This window comes from Falco naumanni, chromosome 5 (genome assembly GCF_017639655.2).
Source record: "Falco naumanni isolate bFalNau1 chromosome 5, bFalNau1.pat, whole genome shotgun sequence".
Classification (NCBI taxonomy): domain Eukaryota; kingdom Metazoa; phylum Chordata; class Aves; order Falconiformes; family Falconidae; genus Falco; species Falco naumanni.
In genome coordinates this window covers 32,057,675-32,075,645 of record NC_054058.1, presented here as the reverse complement: position 1 = coordinate 32,075,645, position 17,971 = coordinate 32,057,675, and the positions used below count along the sequence as shown (strand labels likewise).

Below are 17,971 nucleotides of genomic sequence, written 5' to 3'. Positions count from 1 at the left end.
CCAGAGCCACCCAAGTAACTGAGATGTTGATGCAACAAAGATTTTCATTTGCAGGATTAAACTGTGCGCGCTCTCTCTCTCTTTTTGTCTGAAAGTGAGCCGCATCTTTGCATTACCACTAAATCATCACTTTTCCATGCTTGACAGAAAAGAATCTGACCTGGACAGCTGTTTAACTTGCTGCTCATCAAAGACCAGCAAAATCTGGCTCTCAACTGTTTGAACAGTGGAACAGTCTTTTTACAGCCAACCTTATTAAAGCACAGGATTTTATTAGCTGTTTTGTGGTAATAAGGTGAAGGACAATGTTGTGGAACGCTCCTTCAGGAGACTGGGGATCTTGTATGCTTTGGGGTTTACTTTCCTCTTTCGGACTAGGGTGCTTGGCAACCAACTAATAGGGCGGCTTGTCTGTAATATTCTCTTCCTTAAAGCCACCTCTGACAACCAATTTTTCACCCAGGTAGAGGCTGCTTGAAGAACTGTAACAGAAATACACTCTTGCCCAGTTATGTGCTCACTCTTTTTTAAAAGCCATTGCAGATTTTCAGGAACTTGGAAAAACTCCAGATATACGGTGAAAAATCTACTTTGGCCACACACATATACAGCAGTGTTCTATATTCAAAACATCGAAGCTAATGTGGTTTTCCTCTTTGGCAAATTTCTTTAAAGTTCTGGTAATTTTCTCACAACAACATTTTTAACAGATTGTAAATGTCCTTTTTTCCTGAAAACCACTTTTTGGGCACATAAAGTTTCAATTAGTATTTGAGAATACCTGCCAGGAAGTTTTCATGAGCATTTAAACAAATGCATCTGCATTATTTTGCAAAAGAACAAATTATTCTGACCAATTTCAGCAATTTCCCATCATCTTTTGTTTCATAACTCTAATGGGAAACAAAGAAAAGCAAAGCTTCCAAATCATTGACAAGCTTTAATGAGAACTGTGTTACTCTGGCCTGTTGATACCAAAATAAAGATTGAAACACACTTTTTTGTATTTGGGACTGACTGTGAAAGGTTTTGGGAATGAAAGGTACATGTCTCTGAAACCTGCTGGCTAATACCTTTACAGTCAGCACCAGAAAATCTATCAGAAGGTTTCCTTTTTCTGATTACAGTATTTTCTTAGTCAACTATACTCAAGTGTTTCGGAGGAAAAATGAAAGCATATCTAATCAAATATCATTATTTCATATAACACAGGATAGCTCACACCATGTGGAATGAAATGCATAGTCAAATACATATATGGTGACTCTATCAGAACTACTGCTAGCAGAGGCAGTCACACCTCTCCAGGCTTGAGATTACTAGGTATTAGAACATTACAGGTTGCAGCAGATTCTCGTGCTCACATCAGACAGGAATTTAGACACTCAAACGCAGATGCAGCACCTCCACACTCTGTTGGAAAGAGATGGCATTCCAAAAACTGGTCAGGTTCACTGCCCAGTTTGCTGGTTTAAGTTAAGTTTCAGCCACCCAAGCCTCCAATTCTGGAGGTTCAACTTTGAAAATAACCTCAGGAGCAAATCCTGATTTCACAGTAAATACAAAGTCCAGGGAGCTTTTTTGTTTTTTACATCACCAAATACTCTACTTTTCTCCTGACTCTCATCCAAGAGAAACCTTAACTTCTGCATGGTTACCTTGAAGAGAAAACATCATATAGCACACAAGGAAGCAGATGCACTGTTGTGTTGGAGGAACATCGTCCTGAGATTTTCCCAGATCTCCAGCCAGTGCAGCTAAGGATGGACCCGTTACATTTCCAAGATAAGCCAAAAATCTTGCAGCACCCCTTCCACAAACGATCATCTTGGAACAAGAGATGCTTTAGGATACTGCACTAATAGAAATTATTCATTTAACTAGATCAACCTGCACTACAGGCAACCCAATTATGAAAATCACTCTTGAGCTAGAAGGTTGTGCCTGAATCCTCTCATGCTTGGTCTTCATTTTCTTTCTTTTTAATTGCAGCAGCATCTCATGTCTGTAAAATCTACTATGAGCACATATTTTCCAAGATAAACTACACAGAAGAACTGTTTATTGCAACTGTTGTTGCCCTGTTGCAATTGACAGCAGCCAGACCACAAAAGCCTCATGCTACACCATTTCTAATGAGGTCTCTGGAGCCATTACTGTTTTATTAATATCTTTAGCCAGCTAATTGTAGGAGCATATACTACACCTTGTAAAACAACAAATTTGACATTTTGCTCTTTTTCTTGCTCTGCACTCAACCCCCTATAGCAACCCATACAAAAGCCTATTACTGAAACAACTGCTTCTCCAGCCCCAAGGAACAGCCTCAGCCAGTATCTGGACAGGACTCAATTCCTTATTAACAGAGCTAGTTAAGTTTTGCTTCTTGGGGAGGGTTCCTAAATTCTTTGCGCTTGCAGTGTACTTAATACTTGCCTGTGCTGGGCTCAGAGTAGTCAGTGGATGATGTTAGACCCAAAATTACATTTCTGAGACCCAGCTTAGAAGCAGCTAAGTGTTTTTCTTGCTCCTAGGCAATTCTTCCTTCCCTCTTTTGGATTCATACATAATTGGCATGATTAGAGTATTATCAATACATTGATGGGGTTTGCTTTTGCTGTTGCTATGTGGGAACAGTAGCTGGCTTCCTTTTCTCCCTACGCAAATTGTCATGCTCCATGTGGAACGCAGCAGACAATATAGCCCCGATCACATCATAACCCAAAACATCAATTATTTTAAGATTCAGAAAGGTCCCAGCATGAAGAAATGTATACAATTAATGTCCCTAAGGGTCTGTCTGTCCCCTCCCCCCCATTTTTTTTTTTTTAAAAAAGGTGCATTGGTATGGCTAGGCAGCGTCTTTTGGGAAAACAAACTGAACTGCTGAGAGGACAGCAGTGCATTATTTCCTTTTAGTCCTTTCAGAAGACTAAGGAGATCTGTACAAGCTCCTCTACGGGAAACCGCACATGATTTCATACCAAGTCCTCCCTTTACAAGGTCTTTGAACAGCAACTTTCTTAGTTCAGGGAACCAGTCTCAAGTCATAGGAAAAACAGGGAAACTTTCACCAGCCTCTGAAAGGTTCACAAGGAGTAGCACGTGGATGCTTCTGAGCAAAAAAAAAATAAAATTAAATTAAAAACTAAGACATGGATTATTCTTCATGTAATTCATGCTGGGAGAAACACAGAGAGAAAGAAAACAAGCAGGCAATGATACAACAACAGCAGTGCAACACACCTAAAACTTTAATCTTTGTTTTACGAGAGTACAGGGTGGAAAGTGACTTTCTTCTCCTTCCCAAATTCCCTTCTCTATCCCATCGCTTTCTAAGTTCTCCCTGAAAGGAAATATTTGTTGATCAGTTTGACTTCCCTTCAAGTGAGGCACAGCCATTAATCTGCAAAAGTAGGCCCCAATTCAGTAAAACGCTTGCACGTGCACTTCACTTTAGTCTGCTCCCATTCATGACAACATTTAAGTGTACATACTTGAATGCTGTTTTGAATAGGGATGTTTTTACTTAACCAAAGATGGGAGGGGGAGGTATATTCATGTGGTCATAATGGGGGAGGGGAGGTAGGGAGGACATTCATCATACCTCATCTTGTTCCCAATTTAAAGGTAATTTTAGCAGCAGTCAGTGACTTGACACATTGGTAAAATCTTAAGCAGCAGTTTAACCACAGAAGTGTTTAGCAGTAAGAAATCCAATGACACTTTAAAAATCTCTGAAATTGCAGCTGAATGCCATCTAAAGCAGCTTCATAAGTCAGTCAGACTTCTGAGTTTAAACACCCTCTGCTCCTAATGCCATCAAGCAAACACCTTCTTTAATTACAATTATAGAAAGGGAAAGACTGGCAAGACAATACAAAAAAATAAAATATCAAGAATGGGAAAACCTACAGAGTTTAGAAAACAGGATTCTGTAAAATTAAAGCATCTGTGTTTTATTTTACATTGTAGGCTTTCACTTTTTATCCCTTTGAAATACGTTTAGTTTTAAATTAATAAAAATCATCAACTAATAAAATTGATATGTTCTTTCAACAGACATAATAAAAATTCAGACATTACACCACCGGACCCATCATTTAAATATCCCAAGTAATAGAACAGTTAAAGTGACGCTGGCTAAATGTGAGAGTAAAATGCCTAGATAAAAGACGTTGTGGCTCTAAGGAAAAGTGTGGATTAGAGGAGAATTGAGAGTGAAGCAGGTGATGCTTTAGTCTGAATCTGAACTGTCTTGCTTGTTGGTATGGTACTGGCTGACTGCTTCTTCCAAAGGAGCCATTGTACCATCCGGCCGCACTCCCATTGGTTTTATAAGCTCATCTCTGTAAGAGATTTAAACCAAGAATATATATTAGCATATGCACACATATCAATTCACATGTGTATAATACAGTCACATACAGTATATGCTTTAGTACATAATGAGCCTTTACAAGGAAGTTATTTCTGCTAAAGCCCTCTGTTTTCAAGAAAGAGGAACAAAAAAAACCTTCCAAAATAGGTGGGAGGGGAAGAGTAGGACAGATAAAGACTTCATTCATGTAGGCCAAACCTACTTAGCCAATTAAAGACACCATGAAAAGTCAGTGCCTAATAGGCTCAAGACAAGGCTTTGCAAGCCTTGCAAAGTTTATTAACTGTTATTTATAGTTTTCTTTTTAAAAAATGATTGACAACATTCAGAGGAAAATTATAGGAATCGCTAAGTCAGATAACAAACGTCAGTGTTAAGATTTGATAGAAAGGTTTTAAGCAACAGTATGATTGCTAGAAAGTTCACTGTTTTAGACACACAAACCAGCTTGTCTTCTAGGACTTCTCTGACAGTCCTTTCTTCCTAAAATTTCACCTGCCATTCTGGCTGGTAGATGCCCAGGCAATTAAAACAATGATTTGACACATATTCATCTTGTTGATGGAAAGAAATCAGTTACGAGAACATACTCTGCCTACGCCACTACTAAGGGGTGTGTAAGTACTTGTTGATTCCTTTAGAAAAAGCTGACTGATTCTAATACTATTGCTTTTGTTTGTGGCAGTTTAATTACAGGATTGACAGCCATTTTAATCTCTTCAAAGCTCCAAAGGCCTCTCAGCAACTAATCCAATTATATCTACTCCACAAGCTACAGCCTCATCTAAGAGATGATTAATTATTGATTAAGCCAATCAAAAAGTATTAGCAAAGATTTATTTAATCCTTACTTTTTATCACCTCATTTATATGTGGATTATGGCAAAAGCTGTAAGGGCAAAGATAACATTTTGATTTTCTACTAAAAAAAAAAAAAAAAAAAAGGAGAATACTTCTAAATATTCAGGAGTCACCTTAAATAAAGGAGCAGAGGCTTGATGTCAATTTACCCCTTGCTTGAAAGGCAGCCCAGTAAAACTGTCAATTTAACACATATATACCACCCTCCCCAGCCACAGACAATAAAACTCCATCACTCAATGGGGAAGCAAAGGCATTTCACCAGCTCTCTGCCCAGTGTGCACTACTACCTTGGCTGAAAAAGGGACAAAAATTGCTTGTACACAGCTGGCAATCTAATCTTAACACAACCATAGGAACAGAAAGAAAGGCAACATCTGAATTACATGGCATGGCTACACCAGGTATTGTACAGTCAAGCAGCAGTTACAGTAAGTCTCCCAAGAGTCTTTTTTGCTCCAGAAGAGCAGAGACCAGCAAGATAAGCACAGCTATTTGTGCAGATGTGGCAATCTGATACTATAGTGATAAACTCACAAACCCACTGCCTGTGGCATTTCAAAATGTGAGAAACTGGACCTGGAGAAACTGCTGTGGTTTGGCAAACCAGGCTGGAGTGGGAAGCTGGGGGCCAGGGAAGGAGGTCTGTAATGACCATACTTGAAGAGCACAGGCCGGACTCTGCCTCCATGTGTGTGACAGTAGGATCTATCTTTATATAGACTGGAGATAGCTTGCCATACTTAATAAGCAAGTCCTCTTCCTTCAGGCAATGCGATCTGTAGTATGCAGTTTTTTCCCAAATGAGAGCACTCTAAGTTTTTCTGCTGGAGAAGTGTGCAAGAAGGCATCAAAAGAATACTCAAAATCAAATTTGAAAGGCCTCAAAAAAAAATGAAGACTGCAGATCTAAGTGTCCAGACAGGACCAGAAACCTGCCTGCTCCCTAGGGCTCCCCCAAAGGCAAAGCCAGAGTGCTTTGGAGTTGCATCTAACAGCACAGACTTTTTTCACAGGAAAACCCCCCTATACATCCAAGGCCTTTTTGGCTTTTATACACCATCATACAAAACAAGTGTCCTTTGAAATCTGTAATCAATCTTGCAACAATTCAGTGTCACTCAAGTTCAAGCCTCGGTAGCGATCTATTACACTTATTTCTAGAGAAGGATAACCTGAAGAGTAACTCCTTGCTCATATCTTTCAAGTCCTGAAAATAAAAACATAGCCACAAAGAACAAAATTCACATAATTTACAACGTATTATTGGTAATAAATAAATTATAAAGCCTAGTAAAGGATAAATAAACAGTTCAAGGAAAAGGAAAGAAACACAGGAAAAAAGGTCTCAAGGGGTCCCCTTAAAGGGACCTTCTTCTCCTCACATAAGGATACTTACAAGATACCTGTAAATATTGCCAAAAAGTCCTATCTCATCATCTGTCAATTACAAAGACATAGCTCTTTCTCTGCAACTTCCCTTTCATGCTTCACTTTTACATCCTGCTACACACACTCCCAAAGCTGACACCAGCTTTTCCTCTCCCATGAGTCATCTGCAGAGATGCTGAACACCAGATGCAACAGACAAAACATATCCATATACACAAGCTGTGTTTTTTGTGGGGGTCTTTTGAGGATAAATACACCAAATTTTGCATGACAATGTAATGCAGAAGTCCGAGTCACTGACATGCATTTGTATCTTCTTTCGTGACGCTCAAAAGCCTGTTTCTCAGCTTGCTGTGTACCCAAAGTGCGCCATTATGAACTGTGCCATATTGCAGTTGAGGTTCGTTCCCAGTGCACTTCTTCCTCTCTATGCTTTAACTATGAGCTAGGCTGAGCTCACGTCATAAAATAAGAAGGATGTTTATCAAATTACCTTTCAGTTCCTGCATGAACTTCCTGCTTTGCAAGTCCCTGAGCAGGATGAAAGATGGTTGTTACAAGTTTGCTGTTCTCTCTGTATTAGGAAGCTGAACTACATGCATGCTTCCTCCAACAAATGCTACCCAATAAAACTGAACTGTATGAAGACAGAAATACTCCAGGCCACCAAAAGTAGGATGAGAAGCAGGGATCAGCCTATTTTTTTCCTAACTATAATCTAGTCGGAAAATGGCATCCCTTCACTGGTAAAGACTGCAAACTCTGAACGCCACACAAGCTTACTCCTGTTCTTCAAAGAGGAAAAATACAAAGGGAGACAAACAGATGAAAAGATCTGGGCTGCCTACAAAGCTAGCTTCAGAAGTTTGGAACAACTATCTGCTAACCAGAATACTGCTGGAGGCAATAGTCGGCTAACTTCAGTACCACACCAGAGCCCACAGCACTGATCCTTACCTGGTACGAATGCTCTCAGCTCAGCTATTTGACCATTTAGCACTGGCCGCTTAAGAGACCTCAATTGAACTTTGACAACTGGGGCTAGCTGAGGAAGTGCTTGCTGTTTAAGGTGAGATAACAAGTGGCAAGGGAAGCACCACAACCTGGCACATACAGCTTCAAAAGACAGTTTGCTATCCAGACACTGGATGTTTAAATCACATCTATACAGCAGAAGAGAGATAGCATTGGCCCAGTAAGTGACAGTACCTCTGTACCCATGAAGATATATACAAGTACAAATTCACACCTATTTGAACATCCTTTTGTGACCTCCCATATACTCAAATACACCTTCTTGCAACATTCACTTTTTTTAATGTAAAGCATGCTATTCAAGTGTACTTAGAAACACACTGTAATTAAATGGTTGTAAAATGCATTCTCTTCTTCCACTTCCAGATCTCCCGAAAGTCCCTTCAAATATATCTACACAAGTTCCAGCTTACTGCTTGCCATTTAGCTTGATAACAACTCAAAAAATCATTCCCTTGTTTTGAAGGGTAACTCTTTCTTGTCTGCTCTGTGTGCTATAGGGCAGTATTGACACATGGAATTAATGATGGTGTCTGTAATCAAATAGCCATCATGTAAACACCACTCTGCTCCTTTGATAAAATGGCATGTTAGGGACCTATTCACCTCCTTATAATTGAGTACTACATAATAGTTCCGATCCTTTCACGTAACATTATTTTGTTCTGTGATTAGAAAGGGGAGGAAAAAAACCCCTCTGTGTAGCATTGCCTTCTTCATTCATCCTATGATTAATTTTGTGTTTTTAATGAGTATGGTTGCTTATTTAGACAGGTTCTCTTACATACTCATTTTGTTGACTTCCGTTCAATGTACAACAAAACCCAAGCTGTGATAATTGGAGACCATTTCATCAGCAAAAGGATTCTTGCTATTAATACAAGGTTGGCTTGGAAAAAGCATCCTGACATTTTAAATTAGTCAGTTAATATACAATTCTACCTGCCATTTATAATAGAAAAAATGTTAGCATTTTTTCCAGACATTTTAATTAACACTGAGTATTTCAAATAACGTATTATATCAACAGACAAAATACCATACAACACCGATTTAAGGTAGCTAACTTGGTATTTTGCAAAAAAGAAAGGTTGAGTTAATTCTTTTTGCAGATCTGAGGAGTTTTTCAAAGCTCAAAGATGTGCATCACATACAGAGGACACTGATTTACAGTCACCAAACAATTCTCAATGTATCATCATGACGGTATCAACCCTTATTGCAGAAAAAGCCTGTAGAGTTACTTCAGGGCCAGGTTCAGGCACCCAGAAAGCTACCTACATCTGCATCTACCAAAAGCTGCAGTAATCAGTATTTTTCATCTTAATTTACACTTACAATTTATATATGTATTTCACGATTTCAAAAAGTAATCTCATCCAGCCATATTTGAGCAAAAAATATTAAATTCTACACAAGTTTCTGTAGAACCCAGATCTATGTTAAAATATTGGAGAAGGGAAAATGGGTTCACAAACAATATTTAGCTTTCCTCCATATTGATAAAACTAGGTGATTAATTTTAATTTAGCTTTGTCAACGGTCAATTACCTCATGAACCCCATGGCCTAAACACCAACAACCTAACAGAATAGAAAAACTTTGGAAGTAAGACCAGTAATGACCAAAAGCATGGATCAGTTTTACATTACCCCAAAGCAGTTTCAATTCTTCACTACCAATGCTGAAAATAAAGAGAAACCCAGAGAGCAAAAATCCACCGGCATCTTACAGAAGAAGGGAGAAAATGCCAGTTTATAGTTTCATTAAACCTGTACAAACTGTACAGTGTAAAGAGTTAGCATCCATTAATGAAGGCTGTAACTTTTCAATGTAGTTGACTGTTTTGCAAATTTGTTTTCTGAGTTCAATCAGTCACCAGGTAACTTTTCAGAAACAATACAGAGCCAGTCAGAGCCAAATTTGAAACACCCCAGTGACAGACTGGCCTGATGCTCCTCACCAGTCAGGAAGGGAGGCAAGTCTTTCAGTTCTTCCACATTATTATTTTTTTTGTTAATACCTTCTCCCAGTAAAAGCAGGCAAGCTCTTTAAAGTTTAGCTTCCACTACTGGGACAACAGAAGTATATTAAGCAAACCAGTTTTGCTGTACATCACACAAGTTCATTCTAAGCTCTTGTTCAAGTTACACAGATGAAGTTACACGAACCTGCTCAAGATTAGGAGAAGGAGCTGTTTGTACCCTTGCCCAACTTCCTCCCCTCTTATAAGCAAAGCACTGCACCAAACAAACTGCTCAACTCATGGTGTATGTCCTCGCCTACGGTGACAACAACAAAGACCAACAGAAGCAGGAAATCTGCCACCAGCAGACTGCCTCAGAGCAAGACTAAAAACCCAGAGTCAACTGAAGATTCCTATCAAAGCAACCTCCAGTTTAAACTTGTAGGTTGCAAACCAAGGGAAAAAAAGTGCATTCCAGTGGTAGATTTAAGTCTCTGAAAACTCCCAGCACTGAAGGGCTCAAGCTGGAGGCAGAAGTGTTCAATTCCAAAAACATGCAGGGACTCCCACCACTATCTGCATGTTACTAAGTCTTTCTTCTTGTATTCAAGACTGGCAGCTTCCCCTTTTTTTAACATCTGCAAAACCCACAACTGCACTCAATTACATTCATTAAAAACAATCCCATAGCCTCCCAAAACCAAGTCTTACTTTCTTTTTCCTTCCTGCCAGCATCCCCCCCCACGCTCCCCCCCCAGTTTTCATTAAACAAAAATGGTGGGAAGAACAGTCAAGTGATTTTATTCATGTTATCACAGCACCTAAAGGGGTCACATTAACAACACTGTCCCACAGTAATCACTACACTAAAAAACAAACAAACAAAAACCTTACAACAAAGAGTCCCAGCCGTGAAGAGCCTGCAGTCTAAGTATTATAGAAGAAACTGCAGGTGGATGTAACAGACACAGAAAGCCCAAGGTGAAAGTAATGCTACTGGCCAAGAGGATGAGTAGTGACACAGGGCACCAGCTGCTTAGTTATTGTCAGTTGGTAGCAGGCAACACAGCAGGTGTCTCTGAGCCTCCACACTGAAAAGACTCTTACGCTATGGACTTTTTGTGTAACTGCTACAGTGATAGCAACTGACTTGTCTTCACTCTTAGTTTATCTCCAGTTTCAATCTTTCCTTTTTAAAAGTTTTACACCATTTAGACACTTTATTGTGGTACCCCTAAGGCTCAGCATCTTAATTCTCTAGCTTACATAGCAAACATTCAATTTTACATAGCAGTTCAATTAAGATTACATGTGCACTGCATTTTCTTCTCTTTATTAAGACTGTAACATATGATGACACTTGCTTTCCATGCAAATAATGTGAAAAAATATCCCATTACTTCACTGACAGTCTCAGATCAGTTGTTCTGAGATCCTTCCCTGCCTACTCTCCTGCTTATAATTCAGTCTTTTCAGCTAATATAAGATCCAGGATTCTCCCATATCTTTTGCTGTATTTCTAATCTTTAATAGAGATGTAACAATACTTGGTTTGCTGAATTTCTCTGAATAGATCTTGTTATTTGAGTAGCCACAGACTCACAAAACACAAACTTTTCTAGCTGCTCAGTTTTCCCATGTTTGAAGAATGATCCACTTAAGTATTTACCTAAATTCCTACAGCTCAGTTCAGTGATAAATCAGTATTACATTAAGTGTTCCTCAAGACTAAAACTTTGCTTACAGAAAAAAACCCCACAAGCAATCACTCCAACATGGCTACAAGTACAAGGGAAGAAAAACCAGCAAATTCCAGGCATACTGAGTCAAAGAGGAAAAAGCTATAGCTAACTGCACAGGTCTATTCCCTTTTTGTATGTAGAAAGCTATAAAACAAAAATCAACTTTCCATGGCAATAATGTACACCTTTATGTCACATTAAGTACCATTTTCTTCTATGGCATTACCTCAGTCATTTAAAACAAGTTATAATGGCTCGTTTGAATCCAGTCCACACATATTCTAATAAATCCACCATAATTCTTAATTGTAAATTCTCTTTTAAATACTCCATTATATTTTACTGCTTCTGGTGACAAGTATCTTCACGCTGTATTTGTTCTTCATATAAGCAGCAGACATAAGCCGTTACCATGAGATGCTGCTCACTGACTTAGGGAAAAGGAATACACTTGCCTTGGGCTTGGATTGTGTCCTATACTGTAAAAGGAGAAATTCTTTTCATTATTATCAGCCTATCCATTTAGGAGGCAGGTCCCCTCACCACCAGACCTTCCTGATTCTGTCCAATTCTTTCCAAAAGAGTTTCCTCTGAAGTCCTGTTATATATCACTCTTTTCTTTGAAGTGCTAAACATTTTTCTCTGCAGTTAAAGCGGTCCTAACCCTGCAAATAAGTTGATTATAACACTATTTTGAAGCACTAGATCTTAGTAAAGAGCCAGGATATAAGCTGCCTCCCTAAAAAGCAGCTATAATATAATACCTGGAAAGTTTATCAAACATGTTGACAAGCTTCATAGCTTCGTATTCTTTCTGTTCTTCTGTCATTTCATCCATCGGATTGGGCATTGGTTCTTCTAAGTGACCAGTGATAAGGTTAATGCTGGAGGTGGAAAAACAATACAATTCACATTTCTAGAGATATGAGGAAAGAGACACACTAACAGAAACCACCAAGAATAAAACTGTTTAAACTGCACATAAAAGTTTTTACTATAAATAGCCAACCTTCATATTTATACCTTTTTGGTAGCCTTTTCTCATGAACCGTGATACTATCTTCTTGTTGATTCTGCATTAATTACTTGCTAGCTACTCAGAAATACACAATCCACTAGTACTTGTTATGTTATAATCCATACACAAGCAGTTTGAAAGCAGGGGAATAACGATAGTAGTAACGACAATGCCATTAGCAATAAAGACATTGATGGGGAACAGAATGACAGATACATATTTGAAACTAATTCTGTAACGGCTTGATTTTAAAAATATACACAGGTTCCAGTTATGTTTTCTTATTAATGAAAATTGTTGAATTAATTTACTATTGCCCCCACATGATGATTTTTGCTAAAACCAAATTAAGGTTACTTTGAGAATTTACAATGCCAGTTCTATTTTCACTGTTACAAGTGAACGGTGATACAGAAGTGGTAACAAAAGCAGAGAAGTAGATTTAAAGAACACTTTCAGACTAAATTATCTTATCAAGCAGTTTAATCACAAACATTTAACAGAAACAGAGAATCAGATGCATAAATCAACTGACAGTTGTCTTGAATATTTTGTTTGAGTATTAGCTTTTAACTAAATAGATGCTGCAGTTTTACTTATATGCATGTAACTGCATGTTAGGCTTTTGAAAGAGTAGCAGAGACAAAAGAGCAAGAAAAGAAAATCTTGAAGTGCAGAAATAAAAAGAAACCTCCTTGTTTAGAGTGTTTCTTACTATAGAAGCAATATAATTTCTGTAACTTCTCATACATTTAATCCTGTCTTTCATTTGTGTTCCTTAAGAGCCTCCCAATAAGCCACAACCCCCATCATATACCTTTTCTATCAACAAAAATTGAGTAAAGCAGAAAAATAACGTGCTTTAGATGCCCACTATGAACAGTTTCAGAATCTGCTTAAAATGGCATCAAATCATAGATCTAACATGACAAACTGAAACTCCTAACACCAAATAAATTACAATTAGTAAAAATCAGCAGACAGACCTTCTATATATTCATTGAATCCTTCAAACAAATATACTGGATCCCTGATGCATGACTTCTACAGAAGTTATTTTGCTCCTTCAATATTTACTCATGTGACCTGCTTGATTCTTTAGGAAAATTTTAGTACCAGGCAATCCAACTGACTGAAACAAAACCTGGTTTGTTCCTTTTTTACAAAGTTCTACTTAAAACCTTAAGCCACATCTGACACCTTTGTTTTCTGTTACAGAGATGTACCCCACAAACAATAGTGGAAAATCTGGGGCAAACACTATCCTTACTAAGTTTGTTACTATAATGTTTTTCTAAAATTTGCTCAAAAATCCGTTTTCACACTTGAATTTTAAACAGACCTGAATTTTATTCAGACTGAAGTTATATCATTCTCACAGTAATTTTTTTTTTCCCTGGAGCCATCTGACTATATGACAGTCACTGTTAGAGGCCAGTTTCTCAATAGTTAGACCCTGAAGTCAACGGGAGACAGCAGTTAATATAAGCATGCGTAATTCCAAAACTGGCCTCTCTGGACAAGGTGAAACACAAGAATTATGTCAAAACATCTAAAATGCAACAGGATATGCAGAACTGAAAACAATACTGTACTTTGGCTTTGCAGATTTGTATTCTTCTGTATCTGTATCTTCATCATCCGAGTACCAATGATCTCCTCTTCCTCCTGCTAACAAGCCCCTTGCTGCCAGCAGTCCTGCTGCATTACCATAGCCTGTATATTTTAACAAGCTGTCAACTGCAAAGAGCGATACAGAAAATTACTCAGTTATAATCAGCTAAAAAACAAAACCCAGCAGTTTTACAAGAATTGAGTTATAGCATAAGGCAAAATGCACTAATTACATTACAGCAAAGCCTTATACAAAAGGGAGAAGAAAAAGTAATTTTTACCTCTCTCTTTACAAAGAACAAAAAGGAATTCTGCTGCAATTTGCTTTACTCCAAGGTCAACATGTGTCATAAGGCGTACAAGCTTGTTTCTCACTGTTGTGCCAACTTCTGGACGATTTGATACATCTCTTAGTGGAGGCAGTACCTAGCAGCACAAAAAAAAAAAAAAGGAAAAACAGTACATAATGCATGGCAATACCTACCCAATCATTGCAGAAACAAACAGCCAACAGAACAAGAAAATACTCTAAGCTCTGCTCCTTCAAGAAAAAAAAAATAAAATCAACCTAACTGTGCTTACATGCACTAGTAATAACTCTTGCTTCTTAATATATTCAGGCCTTATGGTTTGCCGAGCTGGGCAGAAGAGTACTCAGTCCCCAAACTTTAAAAAAACCCAACCAAACAACCAAACAAAAACTCCCCCACATTATTAGGAGCTTAAGAGCACAAACGTGTCACAAAATAGTTGGCCAACAGACAGCAGTAACCTCATGTTCTTTGTTTCTTCTGTTCTGCTCAGATATCTGGTAAAAGCATTAAAAATACCAGCTTAAGGAAACTTACAATATTAACATGATGTGTAATTTATACAGAACAATGAATATAGTTATAACGAAAAATCAGGAAAATAAGTCACATTGCAAGTCCCACTGCCATAAATTTAAAAAATTGGCTCTACATGTACAGAGGAAATGCATACTTCCCCCAGAAAACATTCTTTTAAAAGCTCAACATTTTTTTGAAATTTAGCTTGGAGAAAACATTATTCAACATTTCCTCAAGCACACTATTTTATCATTAAAAGTCATTAATATTGTTAATTTCAAGCCTTAAGAAAGGCAGGAGGTACTTGGGTTTGCAACCTAACTTCTGCCTCCTTGCACATATGCCTTCAGACTTAAAACCTACATTAACTTTTTCACATTCACAGTGTACAATATGATCTGAAAACAAATCTAGGCCATAATATGAAATTTTATGATCTGAAGATTCCTGTTAAGAATTGTGGGTCTTCAATGTTTTACTAGGAAATGAAACCAAAGATGTCACTAATTCTCACAAGACAATGCAAGTCCTTTGTCTTCTAGGTGTCTAATGTAAAATGTCACGTTCCATGCAAGATTGCCACACAATTACTACTGAAACTGGACCGACTGGGAAATGATACTTAAACAAATGAATGCTACAATATAGAGTCTGGTTTTTTCAAAGTAGCCTGTCTGTTTCAAACTAAGTATTCAAACAATTAGCAAAAACATTTTACTTTGTCCCTGCTTACTTTCCCCAATGGGGATAGTACCATGACTGACATTTCACAGAGTGTTGTAAGAATGAATTAATATTTTTAGAGTACTCTAGTACTAATACAGTGATGAGTGCCATAGGACAGCCCATGAGGAAATTAATCATTCTGTCTTCGGATCAGAATTTGAATAGTACACAATAAATAAAGCCTAAGGCCAACACTTAACAATGAGGGTAATTCAAAATATCAAATATTCAGTCATGCAGTTAGCAGTATCCATCCATTCTGTGCACTATATGAGGCAGTGGTCCTGTGGTAGGAGACAGCATGCAATTATGTCCTGCCATCTAGATGCTGAGATGTTGTAAACACATGCAGACAACTTCATTTTCTAACTTCTGAAAATTTGGCTCTGCAACTGTATTTTATTTTAACTGAACAGATCAGAAGGGTATCATAGGAAAGAATTGCTACAAATAAAAACAATAAACAGCAAGAACAAGTTTCTTAAATTCCCAAAACCACTCTCCTGGTACAGATGAAAGAGGCAGGAAATGTATGCTTTTATCCATTATAAACTCCATTTATGAATTCAGGTGCAGGTTTGACCTGGGAGCGGTATCTACCATGCACCCTGAAAATCACTGCATCTTAGGAAAAAGAACACTTCTCAGCTGATTTCAGCTCTTTCCCTTGCTCATCTTTCAACTTTTCTCCACTTAACTCCAGGAAAAGCAGCAAAACAAACAGAAAACAGTACACCCAACCACCAAGCCACAGAGATCCTTTAGATCTTTAACCATGGCATCGAAATCTTATTTTCCTGTAAAAAGCCTACCCACAGTCTGCACTGTATTAAACAGCTCTTTAAAGAGACCAAGTGATGAAGTGTGCCTCTGTTCAGGGACAGTTTTACTCTGACAGAACAGCTGGTACACAAGTTTCAATTCCAGTGACTCCTGCCTGCTGAGGTCAAACTAAAGCTCAAGCAGAACCCATCAAAACACCTGTAGCCTCACTGGTTACTACACAGCTTTGTGAAGTTTTATTAACTGCACTGAATTTTTTTTGACATGCTGGATTTAAGGGGACAGACCTCACCGAGTTCTTTGCCCCTGTGTCACATGATCCACAATGATTTGTATTAACACAGCTTTACAATACCCTTCATGCCATCATTTAACATATCTACAAAATACATTGTGGAACTTAGGCCATAATATCTATTGATTTACATGACTGAAAAATTATTTCCATAGCTGACAAGTTGTCAGAAACCTAACAGAAAAAAGCACTACAAAGAACTCTGTAGGTAATTTAATATGAAACCATTCATACTTTTAAAGTATCAGTGTCATGCACTGATGTACAAACCTCAGAGTTTATCATTAGCGTCATATTTAAATTTTGATGAATATTTTACTTACTTGAGCTTTGATAAACTTCCTGATATTCCTATGAGTTCGGCAGCATTCAGTTAATAAACTGAGAACTGGAGTCAGACCTTCTCTATAGCTGCTTCCCTAAAATAAAATACAAGTGAAAAAAATTTTCCTTTTCAAATCCTACGAACCCTTCAATAAAATCCTACATGACAGCTAAAACATGAACTTTACAGAGATATAAACAAAGAGCCAAATGTTCATCCTCACACAGACACACACACACAGACAGAGCAAGTATGCTTCAGATATTCACAGGAATTTTTTTTCAGTTTTGAGGTATCTTACAATCTAGAAGCAAGGACAACCATATTTGTGCTATACATTGTCTGAAAGGTTTCTAAGAAGCTTTACATTAACGAAAGAGGCCCTTTTTGTGAAGAATCTTTGCAGCCCATACCTTGTCTATTCTCTTCTCCATGAAATCCAGTAAAATTTGAATTGCTCCCATATTCATACCATTGTATTTTATATCTGTTTCCTCTTGGGATGATGAATTAGTAAGAACATCCAAGCAAGAAACAGGAACATTGCTTAAGAGGTTGATTGCATTGCTGAAACAGATTTTAAAGATTCATTATTCATTTGGAAGACTTAAAAACAGAGTTCAACTCACCATAAACTGTTTGTACAACTGCAACCAAAAAGAGGCTCTGCAACTCAAACAATGCTTTGTTTTCTACTCTCTGGGTTTTAAAGAAGGTGGCATGCATTATCGCCTGAGTGCTGGCTCTTGGAACAAACAAGGAAAAAGAAAGAAAAGCTCCAAAAGCTATACTGCGGCAGTGCATTATTACTTCCAGCCCCCCCAGTATCCTATCCAACAGATAAAGGCACAGCTTCCAGCAGCGTGTTGTTACAGCAGCTGATCTTGCAGGACAGCAGGGGGAACTCTCACATTAGTATGTAGCAGGTCAGTTTTTTCCTCCTTGAAACTGAAAACATTTTACAATACATCCGTATTACTATCATTAATGTGACAAAATACAC

General features: G+C 37.9%; 1 protein-coding gene across 2 annotated transcripts in view; it reads right to left on the bottom strand.

Annotated features, from left to right (window-relative positions):
* Positions 1–250: 250 nt before the first annotated feature.
* Positions 251–17,971, bottom strand: part of RIC8B (RIC8 guanine nucleotide exchange factor B) — a 40,134-nt gene continuing 22,413 nt past the window's right edge. The window contains exons 5-11 of one of the 2 annotated variants that reach the window (XR_005828020.1): positions 17,382–17,535; positions 16,967–17,062; positions 14,291–14,435; positions 13,991–14,135; positions 12,142–12,261; positions 3,247–4,349; positions 251–3,115 (exon numbers count right to left, since the gene is read on the bottom strand). Coding sequence is in view for 1 of the 2 variants with exons in the window: in XM_040595225.1 (XP_040451159.1) it covers positions 4,238–4,349; positions 12,142–12,261; positions 13,991–14,135; positions 14,291–14,435; positions 16,967–17,062; positions 17,382–17,535 (772 nt within the window). In the remaining variant the exon portion in view is untranslated. Of the gene's footprint in view, positions 3,116–3,236; positions 4,350–12,141; positions 12,262–13,990; positions 14,136–14,290; positions 14,436–16,966; positions 17,063–17,381; positions 17,536–17,971 lie in introns of those variants that run through there. The other variant, XM_040595225.1, reaches the window with a different exon arrangement.